At 43.0% G+C, this 15354-nt stretch overlaps 1 protein-coding gene across 1 annotated transcript; it reads right to left on the bottom strand.

Annotated features, from left to right (window-relative positions):
- Positions 1 to 8737: 8737 nt before the first annotated feature.
- LOC112241128 (gap junction alpha-8 protein-like) lies at positions 8738 to 12855 on the bottom strand. The gene is made up of 2 exons (XM_024409298.1): positions 11750 to 12855; positions 8738 to 11479 (listed from the first exon to the last, which is right to left on the bottom strand). The coding sequence occupies exons 1-2, from the start codon at positions 12842 to 12844 to the stop codon at positions 11342 to 11344; spliced, it is 1233 nt and encodes a 410-aa protein (XP_024265066.1). The 5' UTR covers positions 12845 to 12855; the 3' UTR covers positions 8738 to 11341.
- Positions 12856 to 15354: the final 2499 nt, after the last annotated feature.

The following is a 15354-nucleotide window of genomic DNA, read 5'->3' as shown; positions in this document are numbered from 1 at the left end:
CAAAAATATGTGAACCTCTTCAGTCAACAGCTTGTGGCACCTCCATAATAAGCGATAACTTGGAGTAAATGTCTCCTATAGCCAGTAATCAGTCTATGACATCTGTTTTGATGGAGATTTGCCCACTCCTCCTTACAGAATTCAGCCAATTGAGTGAGGTTTGAGGGTTGTCTGGCATGAACTGCCCGATTCAGGTCCTGCCACAGCATCTCGTTTGGATTTAGGTCAGAACTTTGACTTGGCCAATCCAAAACACAAATCTTCTTTCTACTGAGGCATTCTTTGGTAGATTTGTTTGATTGCTTTGGGTGGTTGTCTTGTTGGGAGAACCATTTTCATCCCAGCTTAGCTTCTTGACTGATGGCCTTACGTTCTGTTCCAGAATCTCCTGGTATACCTCAGATTTCATGGTTCCCTTAATGATGTGGAGTTCTCCAGGTTCAGAGGAGGAAAAGCAGCCCCAGATCTTGACATTCCCACCACCATGCTTGACTGTTGGGATAAGGTCATTTTGGTGGTAGACAGTGTTGGGTTTTTGCCAAACATAGCAGTGTTGATTGTGACCAACAAGGTCAATTTTAGACTCATCGGTGAAGTGAATATACTTCCAGAAACCTTCAGGTTTGTCCAGGTGGTCTCTGGCAAAGTTAAGATGGGCAGTTTGGTATTTGTTTGACAGCAGAGGCTTCTTCCTAGCAACCCTCCCATGAATGGCATTTTGATTTAGTGCTCTTCTTATTGTTGAAGCATGCACAGTCACCTGAGATGCAGTACGGGATGTCTACAAATCTCTAGATGTTATGTATGGGTTGGCTTTTACCTGATTTATTATTGTTCTTGTGGAGCTTGGTGATATTTTGGAAGTGTGTCCACTTCTAGGCCGAGTTGCTGTCATGTTAAATGCTCTCCATTTGTAAATGATTTCCCTCACAGTGGATTGATGGAGCTAGAGAGAGAAAGAGTGTCACACCCTGACCATAGTTTGCTTTGTATGTCTCTATGTTGTGGTTGGTCAGGGTGTGAGCTGAGTGGGCATTCTATGTTACATGTCTAGTTTGTCTAGTTCTATGTTTGGCCTGATATGGTTCTCAATCAGAGGCAGGTGTTCGTCATTGTCTCTGATTGGGAACCATATTTAGGTAGCCTGTTTGGTGTTGGGTTTGGTGGGTGATTGTCCTTGTTCTGTCTCTGTGTTACTTTGCACCAGTATTAGGCTGTTTCGGTTTTCGTGTTACGTTTATTGTTTTTGTATTTGATTCGTGTTTACTTTGTTTCATTAAACATGGATCGCAATAGCCACGCCGCATTTTGGTCTGACTCTCTTTCACATACAGAAAACCGTGACAGAATCACCCACCACAACAGGACCAAGCGGCGTGGTAACAAGCAGCAACAGCAACAGCAGCAGCAGCAGTGGGAGAGGCTGCATTATTTGGATGAGTTGGAAGGTAAAGGACCCTGGGTACAGCCTGGAGAATATCGCCGCCCCAAGGAAGAGCTGGAGGCGGCAAAGGCGGAGAGGCTGGTATGAGGAGGCAGTGCGGCATCGTGGATGGAAGCCCGAGAGTCAGCCCCAAAAATGTATTGGGGGGGGCTCACAGGAAGTATGGCGAAGCCAGGTAGGAGACCTGCGCCAACTTACTGTGGTTACCGGGGGGCTAGAGAGACCGGACAGGCACCGTGTTATGCTGTGAAGCGCACGGTGTCCCCAGTGCGGGTGCATAGCCCGGTGCGGTACATTCCAGCTCCGCGTATCGGCCGGGCTAGAGTGGGCATCGAGCCAAGTGCCATGAAGCCGGAGCCCAGAGGCGCCAGAGCCCCTCTGTCCCGAGCAGCCGTCCATCTGTCCCGAGCAGCCGTCCCTCTGTCCCGAGCAGCCGTCCCTCTGTCCCGAGCAGCCGTCCCTCTGTCCCGAGCAGCCGTCCCTCTGTCCCGAGCTGCCAGAGCCCCCCTCTGTCCCGAGCTGCCCCCCCCCCTCTGTCCCGAGCTGCCCCCCTCTGTCCCGAGCTGCCCCCTGTCCCGAGCTGCCCCTCAGTCCAGTGGGGTCATTAAGTAGGGTCGCCGTGGTTCGGAGACCACGGAAGCGGACAAGGTGGGGACCTAAAACTATGGTGAAGTGGGGGCCACGTCCAGCACCAGAGCCGCCACCGCGGACAGATGCCCACCCAGACCCTCCCCAATAGGTTCAGGTTTTGCGGCCGGAGTCCGCACCTTGGGGGGGGTACTGTCACACCCTGACCATAGTTTGCTTTGTATGTTTCTATGTTTTGGTTGGTCAGGGTGTGAGCTGAGTGGGCATTCTATGTTACATGTCTAGTTTGATTTGATTTGATTTGATTTGATTTAGTTTGTCTAGTTCTATGTTTGGCCTGATATGGTTCTCAATCAGAGGCAGGTGTTCGTCATTGTCTCTGATTGGGAACCATATTCAGGTAGCCTGTTTGGTGTTGGGTTTGGTGGGTGATTGTCCTTGTTCTGTCTCTGTGTTACTTTGCACCAGTATTAGGCTGTTTCGGTTTTCGTGTTACGTTTATTTGTATTTGATTCGTGTTTACTTTGTTTCATTAAACATGGATCGCAATAGCCACGCCGCATTTTGGTCTGACTCTCTTTCACATGAGAGAGAGAGAGACACGTGTGGAAACTTACCAAAAAACAATTAGGCAACAACAAATGCAAACCTTTTTATACATCTTCTGGGACAAAACGTTCCACTGTAATAGCAAAGGTGTAAACTTGGCAGTAGAAAACCTAAACAGTATATTTGACCTCACAGCTTCCCTATCAAATCTAAAAATTTCAAACAGAAAACCAAAGGAAATTAACAACAATGACAAATGGTTTGATGAAGAAATTGAAAAACCTATCCAACCAAAAGCATAGAGACCCAGAAAACCTGAGCCAATGCCTTCACTATGGTGAATCACAAAAAAAAGAACAGCACATCAGAAATCAGTTCAATGTAATTGACGAATCCATAGACTAACCATTTCTGGGAAAATTGAAAAACACTGAACAAACAACAACACAAAGAGTTATCTATCCAAAACTAAGATGTATGGGTAAACCACTTCTCCAATCTTTTTGGCTCTATAACAAAGAACAACCATCAAAAAAATATACATGATCAAATGCAAATCTTAGAATCAACTATTAAAGACTACCAGAACCCACTGGATTCTCCAATTACATTGAATGAACTACAGGGCAAAATACAAACCCTCCAACCCAAAAAGGCCTGTGGTGTTGATGGTATCCTCAGTGAAATGATAAAATATACAGACCACAAATTCCAATTGGCTATACTTAAACTCATTAACTTAGGGCTAGGGGGCAGTATTTGGAAGTTTGGATGACTGACGTGACCAAAGTAAACTGTCTGTTACTCAGGTCCAGAAGATAGGATATGAATATAATTAGTAGTATTGGATAGAAAGCACTCTGAAGTTTCTAAGACTGTTAAAATAATGTATGTGAGTATAACAGAACTTATATAGCAGGTGAAAACACTAGGAGAATCCATCCGGGAAATTGTTTTTTTTAGGTCACCACCTATTCAAACACTTATCTATGGGATATTCAAAGGAAATCCTCCCAGATTGCAGTTGCTATGGCTTCCACTAGATGTCAACAGTCTTTAGAAAGGGTTTCAGGCTTGTTTTTGGGGGGGATATAAAGAAGGACTTTATTGAACAAAACAACCATTTGTTGTGTAGCTGGGACCATTGAGATTGCAAAAAGAGGAAGATCTTCAAAGTTAACTGATTTATTTTATCGTTATTTCTGACTTTTGTGACACCTCTGCTGGTTTGTAAAATGTTTTTAATGATTTTGTATGCGGTGCGTAGTCCTCAGATAATTGCATGGTATGCTTTCGCCATAAAGCCTTTTTGAAATCTGACAAAGCGGCTGGATCAACAAGAAGTTAAGCTTTTAAATTATGTATGACACTTGTATTTTCATATTTAATATTACGATTTTTTTAATTTTGAATTTCACGCTCTGCAATTTCACTGGATGTTGTCAAAATGGGGCGCTAGCATCCCACCTAGCCTTAAGAAGTTTTTAACATCATCCTTAGCTCTGGCATCTTCCCCAACATTTGGAACCAAGGACTGATCACCACAATAACTACGGTGGGATATGTGTCAACAACAGACTTGGGAAAATCCTCTGCAATATCATTAACAGCAGGCTAGTTCATTTCCTCAGTAAAAACAATATACTGAGCAAATGTCAAATTGGCTTTTTACCAAATTACCGTACGACAATTAAGTAAAATGTCTAAGGTTTGCTAATGATCTGGTGCTTCTGTCACCAACCAAGGAGGGCCTACAGCAGCACCTCGATCTTCTGCACAGATTCTGTCAGACCTGGACTCTGACAGTAAATCTCATTAAGACAAAAATAATGTTGTTCCAAAAAAGGTCCAGTCACCAGGCCCACGAATACAAATTCCATCTAGACACCGTTGCCCCAGAGCACACAAAAAAACGATACATACCTCGGCCTAAACATCAGCGCCACAGGTAAATTCCACAAAGCTGTGAACAAGCTGAGAGGCAAGAAGGGCCTTCTATTCCATCAAAAGAAACATAAAATTTGACATACCAATTAGGATCTAGCTAAAAAAGACTTGAATCAGTTATAGAGCCCATTGCCCTTTATGGTTGTGAGGTCTGTGGTCTGCTCACCAACCAAGAATTTACAAAATGGGACAAAAACCAAATTGAAACTCTACATGCAGAATTCTGCAAAAATATCCTCTGTGTTCAATGTAAAATACCACATAATACATGCAGAGCAGAATTAGGCCGACACCCGCTAATTGTTGAAATCCAGAAAAGAGACGTCGAATTCTACAACCGCCTAAAGGGAAGTGATTCCCAAACCTTCAATAAGAAAGCCATCACCTACAGAGAGATGAACCTGGAGAAGAGTCCCCTAAGCAAGCTGGTCCTGAGGCTCTGTTCACAAACAGGGCCCACAGAGACCCAGGACAGCAACACAATTAGACGCAACCAAATCATGAGAAAACAAAAATAAGGTTCCTTCCCAATGTGTCAAGCAATTAACAAAAAAAATAGAATGCTATTTGGCCCTAAACAGAGAGTACACACTGGCCCAAACTTAATGAAAGCTTTGACTATGTACAGACTCAGTGAGCATTGCCTTGCTATTGAGAAAGACCGCCATAGGCAGACCTGGCTCTCAAGAGAAGACAGGCTATGTGCACACTTTCCACAAAATGAGTTGGAAACTAAGTTGCACTTCCTAACCTCCTGCCAAATGTATGACCATATTAGAGACACATATTTCCCTCAGAATACATAGATATACAAAGGCCTACCTTCAAACTCAGTGCCTCTTTGCTTGACGTTGTGGGAAAATGAAAAGAAATCAGCCAAGACCTCAGAATAAAAATTGTTGACCTCCACAAGTCTGGTTCATCCTTGGGAGCAATTTCCAAACACCTGAAGGTACCACATTCATCTGTACATACAAAAGTATGCAAGTATAAACACCATGGGACCACGCAGCCGTCATAACGCTCAGGAAGGAGACGTGTTCTGTCTCCTAGAGATGAACGTACTTTGGTCCGAAAAGTGCAAATCCATCCCAGAACAACAGCAAAGGACCTTGTGTAGATGCTGGAGGAAACAGGTACAAAAGTATCTATATCCACAATAAAACGAGTCCTATATCAACATAACCTTAAAGGCCGCTCAGAAAGGAAGAAGCCACTGCTCTAAAACTGCTATGAAAAAAAAGCAAGACTATGGTTTGCAACTGCATATGGGGACAAAGATCATACTTTTTGTCCTCTGGTCTGATGAAACAAAAATAGAACTGTTTGGCCATAATGACCATCGTTATGTTTGGAGGAAAAGGGGGGAGGCTTGCAAGCCGAAGAACACCATCCCAACCGTGAAGCACCGTGAAGCACGGGGGTGGCAGCATCAAGTTGTAGGGGTGCTTAAACTATTCTTTATATTTTAATCATGAACCTTTAATACAACATAATAACATTTTCATGACATGTACCACCACCAATTTGTGACAGTGTTTAAATGCATGAAAGTATATTACATCATTAGAAAGACAATAACCAGGTTTCCATCCAACCTCTTTATGCGAGTACATGTTTTATATTCTTTATTTTTATGACAGCACATTTTCAAATGTCAACAAAACAAAGCATGCAAGTATGCATGATCTTTTTTGTTGAGTTTTGATATGTCGCAGGCGTGTTAAGTAGTACAGACGTAGCTTATCCAAGGGTAATGAGTCAATTTTTTTCTGGTTGTGGCGCTGTGGGGCCATAGGGCTTGAACCCCGCCATGGCTGCATGCAACTATGTTTTTGTTTCATTCTTAGTGTACGTTTGAGTCTGATTCATTGGCCAGAGGAGAGAGTAGTTTTTTTTCCCAAACTCATTAACATCCACAAAGTATGGTCTGTATGAGGTAGGTAAATTCACATGAAGGTTAGTCATTATTATATTATTGGTAATCCCCTGGAGTAACCCGTTCAGTTCTAATAACAAACCTGGCTGTGAAGTTTTAGTTTACCATTATTTTACCAGGTAAGTTGACTGAGAACACGTTCTCATTTACAGCAGCGACCTGGGGAATAGTTACAGGTGAAAGGAGGGGGATGAATAAGCCAAATGTAAGCTGGGGATGATTAGGTGACCATGATGGTATGACAGACAGCTTGGGAATTTAGCCAGGACACCGGGGTTAACACTCCTACTCTTACAATAAGTAATGGGATCTTTAATGACCTCAGAGAGTCAGGACACCCATTTAACGTCCCATCCAAAAGACAGCACCCAACACAGAGCAATGTCCCCAATCACTGCCCTGGGGGATTGGGATATTTTTTAGACCTGAAGAAAGAGTGCCTCCTACTGGCCCTCCAACACCACTTCCAGCAGCATCTGGTCTCCCATCCAGGGACTGACCAGGACCAACTCTGCTTAGCTTCAGATGCAAGCCAGCAGTGGGATGCAGGGTGGTATACTGCTGAAGTTATCAAATGAACACAACCATTTCTAAATCAAGGACATGTAATTTCCCTCTATCCAGGACATGCTGCTGAAATCAAACTCACGTCTATCTAGAAACCCACTATACAATTAATTGAACACTGGCCTATGTTATTAACCGCAGATATACAATGAACCGTAAATGTTGTGGAACTGTTGTAACACGCTTAATAAAAAATCATGAAGTTTAATCTTGTGAAGGATCAAATGTTTGATTGTTCTCTTTCACAATACTTTGCTCTTGTTGTATGTTAAAAACTAACTGATTTTGATAACCTTGTTTGATTAGCATCTGTCCATAGACTGAGTTGAGTCTTGAGTATTGACTCTGCTGGCGTTGTTGTCTTCAGGCAGTGTGATCATGAGACTGGGCATTGCTCTCCTGTAGGGGAGAGAAGAGAGGAATGGAGAGAAGAGAGAGGAGCACTAGAGAAGTATGAACACAGTGCATTCAGAAAGTATTCTGACCTCTTGACTTTTCCAAATTTGGTTGTTACGTTACAGCCTTATTATAAAATAGATACAATTGTCATTTTTCCTTTTAAATCTACACACAATACCCCATAATGGAAAAGCGAAACGTTTTTTGCCATTTTTGCAAATGTATTCAAAATAAAAAACTGAAATATGTTATTTACATAAAGATAAACCCGTTGCTATGCAACTCGAACTTGAGCTCAGGTGCATCCTGCTTCCTTTGATCGTCATTGATGTTTCTTCAATTTGATTGGAGTCCACATGTGGTAAAATAAATAGATTGGACATGATTTGGCAAGGCTCACACCTATCTATATAAAGGTCCCACATTTGACAGTGCACGTCAGGGACCTTAACATATAATTGTATGTGTGGGGTACAGAGATGGGTTAGTCATTCAAAAATCATGCTAACCACTGTCATTGATCATGGAATGAGTCCATGCAACTTCTGATTTGTTAAACATGTTTTGTTACTCCTGAACTGATTCAGGCTCGCCATAACAAAGGGGTTGAATACTTACTGACTCAAGACATTTCAGCTTTTCATTTTGTTATTCATTTAACATTTTTTCATAAAACCACGTTTGACCTTGACATTATGGGGTATTGTGTTGTGTGTAGATCAGTGACACCAAATCCAAATGTTATCCATTTTAAATTCAGGCTGTAACAAAATGTATAAAAAGTAAAGGGGTGTGAATAGTTTCTGGAGGCACAGTAGGTACAGTAGTACAAACCAGTTCACACTTGTGAGGTATGACTTAGCAGGATTTCCTCTGTTCCATTTGAGTTTTTATGGAGAGTTGTGTCAGTATTTTAGTACACTATTGACACTTAAAATGTATATTCAACATGTGACCGGGTTTGAGTTTGGTCTATACAGATCAGTCACTTTTGATGTATTCATCAATCTCGTCAACTAATGTATTACAGTAAGCTGATAACCAGTATATAAACACTCAGCAGGTCTTATCGTTTAGTATTTAGTGAAGCTGTTTCTAACGAAAATGACTGAGTCACTATCTTTACCAACAGAGGGCAGTAGATACTCACTAATACTTGATACAAGTTCAACCATGTACATTTAGAATACTCTGGATAGTAATGTACTGTGGCAATAGGCTGCAAAGCATCAGATGTCAACATAGTGTGTGTGTGTGTGTGTGCGTGCGTGCGTGAAGTTTGTATAGATACGATGACACAATACTTCTTGACCACGTGTGACCTTTTATTGCCTTGGTTCACTTTCGAAAAGATGATACTGCCACACAACTAGGAGCATAAGGACTACAAGTTAGTAAAAACACAACTAGGAGCATAAGGACTACAAGTTAGTAAAAACACAACTAGGAGCATAAGGACTACAAGTTAGTAAAAACACAACTAGGAGCATAAGGACTACAAGTTAGTAAAAAGGGTTATTTTCTTTCCAAAGATGAATCAAAAGTTTTTTAGAACAATAAAGCAAGGTTAACTGTTTTAAATCAAAAACGAACCTGCCCCAGTTTTGGAATATATTTTACAGTGTTGAAATGTGCTAAACTATTCTGCAATTGTGAAATGCCTGTTGTCTCATTCACAAGGTTGTCACAGCTTTGGCTTATGGGAGGCAAAGGAGTGTCTGGGGATCACAAAGTGGTCAAAGCTGCCTTTCTGTCAGAGTTTGTCTAGAGCCATTTGATCATACCCCCAAAACCAACACAGGAAGTGTGTTACGTTTGCATGCACGTGTGTATGCATGTGTGTGTGTATGCATGTGTGCATGTGTGCATGTGTGTGAGCGTGTGTCTCTGTGTGTGGCTTTTCTGCGCCATTTTAAAATCTGTGTCACTGTATAAACACACTGCTGCACAGAACAACCCCAATGCTTTGCTTTAAGGCACAGCACTGACTGAGAAGCAAGTACACTTGTTTGCAGACATACTCTACATTCCCCCCCAAATTAAGGGTGATGTTGCATACAGTACACAAAGGATTATTTTACCGCTAAAGAAAAATATCTCAAACATGACATTAAAAACATGACCTTCACAGTTTTCCCAGAGCTATGTAAGCACTTTAACCTTTACAAAGACATTTGAGAATGTACATTACAGATAAAGCACTGAACAATTATACACTAGAAAGCAACATAGCCAAGCAATTTAAATAAAGCAGAGAGCGCAAGAGAGAAAAATAGATAAATATTTGGTTGTACTTTAAAGCATCCCTTTCATAGGGCATTGTTTTTGTTAGATTTGTTTAAGTACTTGTAAGATAAACTTCTGCTCTTGTACAACTTAATAATACTAAAAATAGAACATCTCTGGGACAGAGAGAAGACAGGTCAAATGGTTCTGAAATGCTAGTCGTTGGTAATTATGGAAATAATGCTTGGGTTTTGAAAGGCACTTCATTTTCCCTACTGAAACAGTGACTGTAGCAGAGTTAGCAGAGTTATGGAAGTTTTTTCTAGTGTTTAAATAAATAACTGGAAGTTTCTCTATTGGATAAATGAACGATTGTCATCATTGTAATAATAATTTAGCTATAGATTATATCAGAATTTAAACTAAGTGTTCTCAACATAATGTTTGCTATTAGACATCAGATACAATTATACTTTATGTACAATAAGATTCTCCTTTTATATATATTTTTTAGAAAATGTTGTAAACATTGCCCTAACTACTTCATATTTCTACAAGGGAAAGGCCCATCAAGGGCAAATAAAATCAAGTAAAACAATTTTCCCCACAACAATGTCAAGGATGCTTGTTTTCATATATGAGTGCTTTCTTTTATTGTCTGAGGCTCAACAATACTTTGTGCTGATGGTGCGTGATCTTTATCGCCCTGACGCCGGTTTGTACAGCGCGAAAAGAGAGGATTTGGCCTGAGGTTGTTACTATGGTCCAGTCTGTGATCGGGCAAAACCAGCACTCCTCTCTTTTCACAGACAGACAACATTTTCACAGTGCCCACTTATTATACAGGCAACGATATAAGCAATCCAAAAGATCAGATGTAGAATCACATTGAAAAGAGACCATTAACATCTGGTCCTTTTTTGGTTTGTTTTTCTCTACTACTCTGCTTTTTGGCTGTACTACCCTGTATGTAGACATGAAAAGGACAGATATGCTCTTGTACTTCATTGCCAATCTGCCTTCAATTGAAAGAAGAGTAAATCGATGCGTAGTTGAGGTGATATGAGGCCTTGCACAGTTCTATATCCACTAAGAAATGTGTGCAAAAATAACTATTTTCAATCCAAAAATGAACTATCAACTTGGTGTTAAAGAGTCATATGTTTTCTGTGCAACGGACTTGGTGTGCAACAGCCCTTCCACCTGCAACATATTTGCAGCTACATATGAAAGTGATTGCCTGCCTACAGTCATTTTACTGCTTTGCAGACACACAAGAATATATGATCAATCTCTTCCCCCTACCCATTCAACCCCCCAGAATATGTAAACATTAGTAATCTTTCATTGGTTATTGTTGAAAGTCTTTCAATAGAAAAAGGTCGACAGCATGGATTTTCATCAAGTAAAAAATATTTTCCCCTCTTTGCATGTTTGTCCTTTCTACATTTGGTTTCATCTAACATGCTTAATAAAATAAATCTATCCCTCCTCTCTTAAAACACAACCTTTTAAAATATTCACTTGTCTCACAAATAAGCACAGATCTTTTTGTTGCCTTATTGAGTGATGTTACCCACATCCTAATGGTAATAAGTGTTTGTTGTCTTGAGCTAGATGTGTGTGTTCTCCTGTGTTCAGTGTTTGTGTGCGTGTAAGTTTGTGTGTGTTCTCTCACAGGTTCATACGGTGAGATCGTCTGACCTGGCCCTGCTGCTGGCTTTGCTCAATCTGCTCAGTGGTCTTGTGTCCTCTATCGTATCCATCACCTCCATCCCCACTTTGGTTGAAGGTCCCTCATCCCCGTCCACCACTTCCTCCTCCTCCACCACCTCCCCCACCTTCTCAACAACTTCCTCCACTACATCCTCCTCCTCATCCTCACACTCCTCTGCCTCTTTCTTCCTTTCCACCCCCCCATCTACCACATCCTCTACCACTCCATCCACCACATCCTCCACCACCCCATCCACCACATCCTCTTCTGCCACTACATCCACCACATCCTCTTCCGTCACTCCATCCACCACATCCTCCACCACCCCATCCACCACATCCTCCTCCACCACCTCCTCCTCTTCATCCTCCACCTCCTCCTCCTGCTGCTGCTGCTTCTTCTCCTCTTGGTGTAGTGGTAGTGTGTCCTCCCCTATCTCTGTGGTCTGGGCGTAGGAAGGCAAGGTCCCATCGTACACCTTTGAAATGTCCTCCATGTGCCCCAGTTCCTCCACTTTCTCCTCCTTGCACTGAAAGGGCGGGGCCAGAGCGATTAGCCTCCCTGCCTCCATGCATGCCTCCGCCAGGGGGTAGTGGTGGGTCTCCTCCTCCAGCAGCCTGTAGCCTTTTGCCCTCTGGAAGGAAGGCACGGTCAGGGGGGGCAGGCTCTTGAGGACCCCCCCTGAAGGGGGCAGGGAGCTTGGGCCCTCACCCTGGGCTGGCCCCGGGGCTGGCTTGCAGAAGACAAAGCGTATCTTCTTCAGGCTCAGGTGACTAATCTCCACGAAGTTGAGGAAGAGGGAGACGCAGGCCACGGCCAGCATGAATATGATGAAGACAGTCTTCTCTGTGGGGCGCGACACGAAGCAGTCCACGGTGTTGGGGCAGGGCCAGCGGCTGCACTTGTACAGTGGCAGGATGCGGAAGCCGTACAGGAAGTACTGGCCCACCACGAAGCCCACCTCAAACAGCGTCTTGAAGATTATGTGGCAGATGTATGTCCTCAGCAGGGTGCCTTCCAGCCTGAACTTCTTGCTGCCCTTGGTGCTGGTCTCCTTGGTGGTGCGCACACTGCCCTGGTCGGGTGCTAGAGGCAGCCGCTCCTCACTCAGCGCCTGCTGGCGACTCAGCTCAACCTCCTCACGCTCTTTGCGTTTCTCCTCCATGTGGACGTGGTGCACGGCATGGCCTACGTACACCAGAGATGGCGTGGACACAAAGATGATCTGCAAAACCCACAGGCGAATGTGGGAGATAGGGAAGGCCTCGTCGTAACACACATTCTCACAACCGGGCTGCTGCGTGTTACAGACGTAGTCCGACTGCTCATCACCCCACACAAACTCTGCCGCCGTACCCAGGATGAGGATGCGGAAGATGAAGAGGACCGTGAGCCACACCCGGCCGATCACCGTTGAGTGCTCATTCACTTCCTCTAAAATATTACCCAGAAAGCTCCAGTCCCCCATGATAGGTCCGTAGCGCTGTAGAATGAATGGATGGATGCAGGGGGACAGGGAGGGTGGAGGAAACAGAGAGAGAGAGATGCAGGGGGACAGGGAAGGTGGAGGAAACAGAGAGAGAGAGATGCAAGGGGGACAAGGAGTGTGGAGGAAACTGAGAAAGAGAGATGCAGGGGGACAGGGAGGGTGGAGGAAACAGAGAGAGAGAGAGAGAAAGAGACAGAGAGAGAGAGAGAGAGAGAGAGATACAGAGAGAGAGAGAGAGAGAGAGAGACAGAGAGAGAGAGAGACAGAGAGAGAGAGACAGAGAGAGAGAGGAGAGAGAGAGAGACATAGATACAGAGAGAGACAGAGAGAGAGAGAGGAGAGAGAGAGACAGAGAGACAGAGAGAGAGAGAGACAGAGAGAGACAGAGAAAAGTGTTAAAAACAGATGGGTGGAAAGAAGCGAAACTTCCAAAAAGTCCTGCCCCTCACCACACAGTTATCACAATGTTTTAATTTCAGCTGAAAAGCTGTTGCATGTCTAAATCTAAATAATGCCAACAGAACAGCCAGCCATCATGGTAAAGTCAATTTACAGTCCATACACAAGGTCTGTACAGTACACAAGGTACACAGCTTAAAAATGAACCCGCCTTTTAGAACTTTTGCATTCTGCATGTTCCCCTTTATTATCCATAATAATCAAACGCCATAGCACAACAGAAACACAAAGCAAAATGGTCTTGCTGTTGTCTCGCTAAAGCACTGTTCCACTAGCCACCAAATGCTACCTAATCAACCATCCATGAAAACTAGCAATAACACACCCATAACCCAAATGTTGACATCTGTAAGGTATGATGGTTAAACTTTATCAAATGGGCAACTTGCCACAGCTGCGGCTCCAGTGAACTTGTAGTGTCCTGTCCTGTTCTCTTGGTACCCGGGGAAAAGTGAACTTTATTCTGCCCTCTTTCCCACCTAAAGCCCTGTCCTTGTCGCTCCACTGAGCAGATGTGAATGAATCAGCTCTGATGGTTGGTTTTTAGTTTGCTGCAATATTGAAGCTTGGAGCCAGACGGCCTTTATTCACCGGGTGAGGCGTGGTGACGCAGGAGACAATAGGATCAACAGACCCAGAGAGGGGCTGTATGGGAGCCGGCCGGAGGCTCCCAAAGTGACATGGACGCCGCAGAGCCAGGGCACAGGGTACAGGGCACATCCCCTCTGCACCCTGCCTCACTGCAGCCCTCCACACAGAGAGAGAGAGTTAGAGAGAGAGACAAAACAGCCACAGCAGCTGACCTACCACTGGACACTGTCCTACTATCAACCTGCAGAGACAGAGTCTAGCTTTAACTCTGTGAGAAGTGCAGGGAGGGGACAGAATGTCCTCATGGACCTACACTGGGTTTTTGGTTGATGTCTTTTCATCAATGGTCATATGGTTCTAATTTACAGCTGAGTGGGGATGTATTGTCATTGTTGCGCTGTTCATTGCACAACCTGAGTGGTAACCTAGTGTTATAGTCTAGTGTGGAGCAAAAGTGTTTTCTCTAGGCATACTTTTTGCAAACAACTTAAATTAGGACCATTCATATTCTTATACAATTGACAGTATATTATATGTGGCATGCATTGGATTGACTTTGGAATAGTAAACTTAATCTCTTCAGAAAAATCTAGTTAATAATGAATTTAGTGGTCATTAAAAAAGTGTATTTACAGGTATGCTCACATTTTAGAAGGACCCAAGTCAGGAAGCAGAGTGACAATACAGTGTGACATCGTAGTAGACAGGAAGGCTATAGATGGTAAGTACGAAAACAATACTGTAATGAGGATTCACAGTTTTCGTCTACATTACTTTGGTACATGTGTGACTGTTTATGAGCTGAATAAGAATCATGTCTTGTGTATGTTCTACACATACCATAGCTCTAGTCAGTGTCATAGGTTGCAATTATCTGTCTGGAACGTGAAGAATTTCAACTATTGAGTGAAAGGGTGTGTAGACAGGACTCATCTTTCCAGGAATAGGTAACACAAATGTCAACCCTTTATGGCTTGGATTTATCTTTCGATCTACAATTTAACTTGTCTTGCAGATGATGTCATGTCTACAACATCATGACATCATATGCTATTTTTAAATTTTTTATGTATGAGTGCTGTAACATATTTGCAACAGATTTGTCAAATTAAATTACATTCTTTTAATGGAATGCTTTTAAGGTCAAAACATAAAAAGGATATGCATTCTCCACAACATTCTCTTACAGTGTATTTATCTCAACCCAGTACCTGGCACAGGAAGATAAATACAATTACAATACAATGCATAAACAATTGCCTTGAGCTTCAAACAGTCTATCTCAAAAACCACCCACTCATTCATAACAAAGCAACTTTTCTCACACTGCGTGTTTCTGTGACTCTGTTGTTGACATGATTCAGGAGCTCAGCTATAGAGCAGGTGACAAGAACAGGAAGGCAGTAAGAGAGGCCAGAGCGTCATCATTCTGAAGGTGA

Source organism: Oncorhynchus tshawytscha, linkage group LG03, assembly GCF_018296145.1.
Source record: "Oncorhynchus tshawytscha isolate Ot180627B linkage group LG03, Otsh_v2.0, whole genome shotgun sequence".
In the NCBI taxonomy this organism is placed as follows: Eukaryota; Metazoa; Chordata; class Actinopteri; order Salmoniformes; family Salmonidae; genus Oncorhynchus; species Oncorhynchus tshawytscha.
This window is presented reverse-complemented; position numbering and strand designations above follow the sequence as displayed.

Bases quoted from the DNA above. Each gene is read 5' to 3' on its own strand.
- LOC112241128 (XM_024409298.1), bottom strand. From the start codon at position 12,844: ATGGGGGACTGGAGCTTTCTGGGTAATATTTTAGAGGAAGTGAATGAG. The intron at 11,480-11,749 runs GTGGAGGATGAA...GTGGTGGAGGAG, and splicing joins AGCAGCAGCAGGAGGAGGAG to GAGGAAGTGGTGGACGGGGA.